General features: G+C 27.8%; 1 protein-coding gene across 1 annotated transcript in view; it reads left to right on the top strand.

Annotated features, from left to right (window-relative positions):
* Positions 1–7,459, top strand: part of LOC111635711 (relaxin receptor 1-like) — a 33,874-nt gene extending 26,415 nt beyond the window's left edge. The window contains exons 2-19 of the mRNA XM_023380757.1: positions 452–571; positions 1,421–1,513; positions 1,585–1,696; positions 2,048–2,119; positions 3,948–4,019; positions 4,092–4,163; positions 4,247–4,318; positions 4,399–4,467; positions 4,626–4,697; positions 4,777–4,848; positions 4,934–5,005; positions 5,080–5,151; positions 5,611–5,682; positions 5,759–5,988; positions 6,073–6,491; positions 6,572–6,773; positions 6,842–7,006; positions 7,081–7,459. Of these exons, the coding sequence (XP_023236525.1) occupies positions 452–571; positions 1,421–1,513; positions 1,585–1,696; positions 2,048–2,119; positions 3,948–4,019; positions 4,092–4,163; positions 4,247–4,318; positions 4,399–4,467; positions 4,626–4,697; positions 4,777–4,848; positions 4,934–5,005; positions 5,080–5,151; positions 5,611–5,682; positions 5,759–5,988; positions 6,073–6,491; positions 6,572–6,773; positions 6,842–7,006; positions 7,081–7,268 (2,246 nt within the window). The 3' untranslated portion in view covers positions 7,269–7,459. The remainder of the gene's footprint in view (positions 1–451; positions 572–1,420; positions 1,514–1,584; positions 1,697–2,047; positions 2,120–3,947; positions 4,020–4,091; positions 4,164–4,246; positions 4,319–4,398; positions 4,468–4,625; positions 4,698–4,776; positions 4,849–4,933; positions 5,006–5,079; positions 5,152–5,610; positions 5,683–5,758; positions 5,989–6,072; positions 6,492–6,571; positions 6,774–6,841; positions 7,007–7,080) is intronic.
* The last annotated feature ends 707 nt before the right edge of the window (positions 7,460–8,166 follow it).

Here is an 8,166-nt window from a genome sequence, read left to right as displayed (position 1 = left end):
CCCGGGATAAAAGTGAACTGTTTCCCGGGATCCTGGGATAGAATATATATATATACAACGATTAATTCTTGAAGGATTAATTATTTTCCTTTCATCTTTTGAAATTTAGTAAATTGATATGTTCTTTCATTAAACAATATAAACATGAATTACTAATTTCACATGCAAGCTGCATAAATAATTTTAAAAAAAATCATAAATATATAAGGAATTAATTTTTAAATTAATCTAATTTATATAATTTGCTAGAATTTATGCATTTTTTTTTTTTTAAAGAAAACAAAAAGTTAAGCTTCAGAAGTTAGCGAAAAAGTTAATGATTTATCGCATTGTTGACTGATTAATTTGTGATACGTGAATAAAAATTTAACAGATTAATGATTATAATTAATAACTCATTTTTATTATGTTTTTATTTTATTTTAATGAATTTTCTTTCTTTTATTTTCAGAGGAATTCATATGCGAAGCTGAGAAATTTCCATGCGGAAATTCTTCCATCTGTTTAGATAGAGTGTATCATTGTGATGGAATCGTACATTGCGAACATGGCGAAGACGAAGAAAATTGTGGTAATTTCTTTTAATAATATAGCATAAAACGTAAAATTTAACTCGAAATTTAATATATTCTATTCGTTACGCAATACGTGACTTGACACTTATAAGACACGTAACTCGAGTTTTAATATATATATATATTTTTTCCCCCTTCTTTTTGTTTCTGTTTAAACAATTTAAAAATATGACAAAATGTCTCTTGCATTGGATTATTTCCTCGGAATTTTAGGCAAGATTTTAATAATGTCCATTCTTTCGAACGATTTCCTTTCATTTTCAATCATATTGTCACGTTTCGATTTTCATATCTTGAATTTGTCTAAAAGAAATCCGTTTTTTTTTAAAAATATTATTTTAGTATAATAAATTTTTAAACGAGAAGTGATTTACCAGGCATTATTATAAAGGAATCAATAGCGTCATTTGGTACGGGCCTCACATTTACAGGGGCCTCAAAAACGTGCGTTACAAATTAATCGTTCGATTGTATGTACCGAACCTGAATTAAATCCTGTATTGACTATCTACACTGCCCTGTATGTACTGTACAGTTCAGTACATTATCATGTGAGCTAGGGCCTATATGTACTATACATTATTCTGTGACAGAGGTGAGATTACACGTAACTTACGTTATCTTATATTATAGGATAACTATAATCATTTTTTAAGCCGCTTTTGTATGTATGTGTTTTTTTTTAATATACCTGGCCTCTAAAACAATATATTAAAATCCCCCAGTATATTAAAATCCTCAGAAATCTAGAGACTCCTAAGCAACAATTTGATTTATGAGGCCTCACTACTCATTTATTACACATTTAACGCAAATTTTTAATATTTTATTTATTTTTTTTAAAGATGATATTCACGGATCGTTGGCATCAATTTTAAAAGATCTAAACAAGACGCCAATGGTTAATGTCGTCTATCTTTCTTCTTACAGAAACTGCAGTAAGTTCATTTATATCAATTGTATCTTAGACTTTCTGAAATGTTCGTTAACAATGAATCACTTTCTCTAGCTATTTCTCCAGTACCTGCTGGGTGTAATTGTCGACAGTTCACTTGGCTTTCCTGCACCAATCTTCATCTAAAAAATATACCCAACAATCTTTCTAGTAATATCACCAAACTGTGAGTGTTCCAAAGTCATTCATGTAAGACTTATTGTAAATTTAATGATAAAAGAATTAGCATAAATTAACGTTATTTATTCACGGGATGGCCCAAAAATCGGTTAACGATTGTAAAGATTAAATTGCTGTTTTATTTAAATAACTAAATGCTTAATTATATTTTTTTTTCTACCAATTTTGTAAAAGAAAGACGCATTGTTCTAAGCTCAGAATTATTTTCCATATTCATAGTTATAACACGAAAACGCTTGGTTAACTGACATTTGGGCCAACTTGTATTTTATAAATTTATATTTTAAAAATTATTTAAATAATAATAATAATTATTATTATTTAAATTTTTATTTAGTGTTCTATCTAACAACAGTATCGAAACACTCGAAAGAGGATCATTTCAAAATTATAGAAATCTTAAAATTCTGTAAGTTTTAACTTTATGTAACTTAATTAATGAGAATAATCTATATTTATTTGTTATTACAACAACAAAAACCGAAGAAAGTTGAAAGTTGTTATGCCTTTCCCTCATTGTTGTCGAACCTTTCACTTATCGTTGTTGCTGAACCCTTTCCCTGTTATTGTTGTTGTTACATCGTTGTTGCTGAACCCTTTCCCTGTTATTGTTGTTGTTACACCCTTTCCCTGTTATCGATGTTGTTGAACCCTTTCCTCGTTATCACTGTTGCTGAACTCTCTCCCTGTTATTATTGTTTGATCCTTTTCTGTTATCGTTGTTGTTGTTGCACCTAGGGTTTCTCATTTCCCGGTCTTTTGCTTGTCCCGGGATTCCGGGATAAAAGTGAACTGTTTCCCGGGATCCCGGGAAATCCCGGGATAGAATCAATTATTTTTAAGGTATACAAAATATCTTGAAATTAAATGATATAATTATTTTTCATTTTTTAAAGTAATTTTAAAGTTCTGTATCATCCAAAATCATATTAATAATGCTGTGTAAGATATATAATAAAAATTACATTTGAATTACATAGAAATTTTCAAAAATAGGAAAAAAATTATTAAAGTTTGCTAGAAACTGCATACAACAGCAACAGCAGCAGCAGCAACAACAACAACAATAACAACAACAACAACAACAACAAAATTGCTTTGAATTGAGTTAAAAATTAAAAATTGAACTTAGATCAAACTTATAAGTTAGAAGGTAATTTTCGTTTTTTTAAATAAAATATAATACAAAATATTGTAAACTTTTATAAGATTTTAAAAAGCAAAGATGATCAATACTCCGATAACTCACTCTAATTCTTATTTTAGTAATGAAAGTCTTGCTACCGAGAATGCCCTTTCCGATTCAATTGATATGATTGGAATCGTGTTTAATGCATTTAAGAGAAGACAGATATTATGTGTTTTTTCACCTGTAGCCTGGAGGATTTCGAGTTTGTTTTCGCGATTGTAGTACTTCTTTTGCTCTCTAGTATTTTTGATTTGTCTACATCGGCTGCTTTAATAGCGGCATCGCGCTTATAGCTCGATAATTCGGCAATTCGCTTGGTTTTAATAATCAGGTTTATGAAGAAAAACTTCATACTTGCAGACTTTATACTCGTTTGTATCTTGGCCCAATTTGCACAATCTAACGTTACACATTTATTGAAGCTACTGGGCATGGTTAAAATTAAGACAGCGTAAGTGCAATTATTCCATATATTACAGGTTCTGACAAGTAAAGAATTTTCAGAGTCCTGGCACAAATAAGCTACGTATTGATTATCGATACTATGGACATGCCATAACTAGCAAAAATTAAAAAAACTAATAGGTAGGTTTAAAATTAATAAATACAAATGTATTCTGACAGTGAATGAGTTAATTATGCTTTCTATTTGCAAAATTCCTCAACCTTAACACAAAATAAGAAAAAAAGTGAATTTTTAAGAAATTTGCGGGATTTCCCGGGATAAGAAAAATTTCCCGGGTTAAAAAAACAACCGGGATCCCGGGATCCCGTTTGAGAAACACTAGTTGCATCCTTTCCCCGTTATTGTTGTTGCTGAACTTTCTTCCTGTTATCGCTGTTGCTGAACCCTCACCCTGTTATCGTTGTTTCTATACCCCTTCTCTGTTATCGTTGCTGCTGAACCCTCTTCCTATTATCGTTGTTGTTGCATCCTTTCCCTATTATCGTTATTGACGAATTCTTCAGTTTCTGAAGAATTTCTTGAAGAGTTTGTAAGCTGAATTGTATCTTCTCATAGAAAAATTTATTATTATTATTATTTTAGTCATTTAGGTGGAAATTTAATAAGAAAAATCGAAAATGGAACATTTATCGGACTTTATAAATTAAAATTTTTGTAAGTCTCGTGTTAAATTTAACTATAAAAATTGAAAATTCGTAAGTTAATCATTCATTTCTATTATAATAGATTGTTAATGAGAAACGACATTCAAGAGATATCTCGTGGTATGTTTCAACATTTAGACAACGTCGATTGGCTGTGAGTTAAAAATTTTATTTATATTTTCTTGATTAAGACATTCAACTAACGAGAAAATAAACTTTAGAAATTTGTTTCCATAGAGATTTAAAAAAGAATAAATTAAAGAAAATGGATGTTAGAATACTTCATGATTTACCTTCTCTTCGTGTATTGTAAGTATGAATATCAATTGAAAATGTTCTATTTATAATATATATATATTAGAGTCTATTCTACCTTATTTTATTAATAGTGACTTGAGTTATAATTATCTTACAATGAAAGAAACTGAATTTCCTAGACATAGAAATCTTTATTGGTTGTGAGTATGAGATATTTAATTATTTATTAATATTTTTTAATATTTTTTATATTAAAAAATGCATTTTTCTTCTAAAATTAATGATTAAAAGATTATTTTTTAAAGTTTTTATATGAAATAAAAATTAAATAAATTATACATTTTCTCTTCTCCCTCAGAGACTTGAGAAGTAATGAAATTTCTAAAGTTAAAAGTCACACTTTTTCATGGTTAATAAATTTAGAATATTTGTAAGTTTTTATTGTAAAGTTTTAATTAATTATATTTAATAATAAATGCATATATACATAATTAAAATCTATTAAAAAGGTCTCTTAAAGATAATAAAATTGATGATATTGATGAGACTGCCTTTCAAAGACTCATTAAGCTGACTGAATTGTGAGTTTTTCCACTTTTAAATATGATTTTAAAAAATAATTGAAAAATTATTATTATTATTTAATTGTATTTATATTTTTTGTAGAAATCTTTCTTTTAATCAACTAAAATTTCTTAGACCAAAGCTTTTTTACAGCTTAAGAAATTTATCTAAATTGTAAGTTTTTATAATTATTCTTTATATCAATTTATAATATAAAAGATTCAAATTTTTTTCTGACTTTTTTAAAGGAAATTGGAGTATAACCCTCTAACTTCACTTCCTGTAGAGATTTTTCATCATCTTATTAATTTGAAATCATTGTAAGTTTTGGAATAGTTATTTAGATAAAAGTTTATATTTATTTTTTAATAATAAAACTTAAAAATTTAATACAAATTCTTTATTTTCTTTAAAGGCTAACTGTATATTTAAAACACTTTTATAATTTAAAAACATCATAAATTAAAATAATTAAAAAAAATTTTTTTTGTTTGTGGCGCCATCTTTCGAACTTTTAACACAATACTTGTTTTAGATGGTGCGAATTAAATATGATTGGGTAAGTTTAAATGGCAACCAGTAAGCAAGCCAATAACAATCCATTCTGTAAGAAACTCATTATCATTGGCTTGCTATTTAACTACTTATAACCTACACTTATTACAATAACACTTGTCTAACTCAGACTCTATAAAACGAAAACTTCCGTTTTAGACAGGTTTTACTATATTTTTCATGACAAAACTTTCTGATTGCTTTCCCCTTTTTTTTTTTACAAGGAACTTGAGTGGAATTGAAATTGAAAATATCAATATACATCACTTTAAATCTCTAAAAAATTTAGAATTTATGTAAGTATTGAATTCATTTTATAAATTAAATGTTTTGTATAAAGAATAATCTAAAAATTTTGTATTCTTTTAACAGTTATTTTAGAAAATTCCTCTATTGTAGTTACGCTCCTTATGTTCGTAATTGCATGCCAAAAACCGATGGATTATCTTCCATCGATCATCTTCTGGTTTGGCCCATGCTTCGTTTCTCCGTATGGATAGTAGCATTAACAACTTGTATGGGTAATACTATAGTACTTACATGGAGAGTTTTATCTAGGAAAGAAGATCACGTATTATCTTTATTCATAAAAAATTTAGCAGGTAAATTCTTAAATGGTAAATCTTTATATAAATTCTTCTTTAGATCAGGCAGCTAAATTTACAATTTTTTCCCCCTCTTTACAGTGGCTGATTTTTTGATGGGAATATATCTTTTGGCCATAGGAGCACAGGATTTAGCTTTTCGTAACAAATATAATAGACATGCCCACGCTTGGATGTCCAGTTGGCAATGCACCATATGTGGCATCCTGGCTATGATATCTTGTGAAGTTAGCGTGCTTATTTTATCTTTGATAACAGTCGAGAGATACAGATGCATCAGGAGTAACGTTCGTGTAGTATCCATAACTGCAGCACGATACAGTTTAATTATTATTTGGGTATTCGGAATTCTACTAGCTCTGTTTCCAATGTTTCACTGGCAGAAAGGGCAGGACTTTTATTCCACAAATGGGCTTTGTTTTCCTCTTCATATAGATGATCCTTACATGTTAGGATGGCAATATTCTGCGTTTGTCTTTCTAGGAATTAACTTTACTGCGGTAAATTTATTATTAAAGTTAGAAGAAGACTCGAATTATAGTATATAAATTAAAAATACCAATACATTTTTGTCATTTAGGTAATATTGATTATTATTCTCTACTTGAGGATGTTTCTAATCATCAAAGACGATCGTCAAAGAGCAAGACCAGTTATGATAAAGAAACACGAGGATATCGTTTTAGCTATGAGATTCTTTTTTATAGTGTTAACTGACTGTTTATGTTGGATTCCTATCGTCGTTATTAAAGTCATTGCCCTCAATCAAATAACAATTTCTGGTAAGCATAGACGTGTTAATGTTTCAATTAAATTGCGTTTGTTACTAATTATATTCCATGTCCCTTAGATAGTTTATATGCTTGCGTAGTGGTATTTATATTACCCATCAACAGCGCCCTTAATCCAGTTATCTATACAATGGCTGCTCCTACCGAATTGAGAAGGAAGTTATATAAATGGTTCGAGAGAGCATCAGCGTGCCTTAATAGGCTGGAATATCTAATTGTATCTGGTAAATTTCGGATGGTGATTAGTTTTAAGATGTAAATAAATTCGTTCTTGATATTTATTTCTATTCTTTTTTAGAATCTAAAACATCAACATCTTCCCAAATGACACAAAGCCTCACTACAACCGAAAGGAGATCGTCTAGTAGTGGTTCCATTTTACAAGCAGCCGGAATACATTCACCCATAGCCGATTGCCAAGTCGAAGAAACACCAGCCAACCAAAATCCACCTTTAGCCAAGCAAGGATTTGAAACTATGTTGTGATATGAGACACAAGTACTGCTCAAGAGTAGAATTATAATTTTTCCCATCTTATAATTCTTATTTGATTTTAATTTATTATATTAATTAAAAATATACACGATCATAAGATATAAGTGATTTATATAAAGCATTTTTTAAACTATATAAATTGAAAATTTCTCCTCTTAAAAAGAAAGAAAATGAAGATGTACACTGCCAAAAGTTTACAACTTCCAATTTTTTAACTCTTTACTTTTTGGATAAAATTTGTAATTTACATATCAATTATAGCTTATATTTAAATGTTCCTCCAATATATATATATATTTAACAGAAAAAAAATTAACAATTCAAAGAAATGAAATAAAAATTATGTCAAAATTATTAAAATCAGTGCCATAAAAAGTTTGTATAGAATTTTATAAAGGTATATCTGTCTTAAAATATAAAAATGCATTTTAATAGATAAGAATTTATCAAGAATTTTTAAAAGAAAAAAAAACAATTTTAATTAAACATTTGTGCTGGAAAAAATTGTTGATTTTTTAACTTTATAGTGTGTTTATATTGTTGAATACATTTTTCAATGTATGTACCATAAATATATACATATATACTGTATATATTTAAAGTTGTTATTGCATTGTATGCAAGTTTATTGTTTAAGAAAGTGAAATCTAAAAAAAAAAATGTTTAAATGTTTTTATATTTTTAACAATCAGTTGTTAACTATACACACAGTAAAAACAACATACAATTTTTTGTAATTTCTATAAATTTTCTTTTTTACTTATCACTAAATAAATATATAGTTATCACTGTATAATTCCTAGAATGATTTTAAAGGGAAAGAATAGCACATTTTTACAATGTACTTTTTTTTTATAAAGTTATAAATTGTAATAAGTTTTTATAATTA

This window comes from Centruroides sculpturatus, unplaced genomic scaffold, assembly GCF_000671375.1.
Source record: "Centruroides sculpturatus isolate CEXI.00-Female unplaced genomic scaffold, Cexi_2.0 scaffold1028, whole genome shotgun sequence".
Classification (NCBI taxonomy): Eukaryota; Metazoa; Arthropoda; class Arachnida; order Scorpiones; family Buthidae; genus Centruroides; species Centruroides sculpturatus.
The sequence above is the reverse complement of the archived record's forward strand: the minus strand, read 5'-3'. Positions and strand labels throughout refer to the sequence as shown.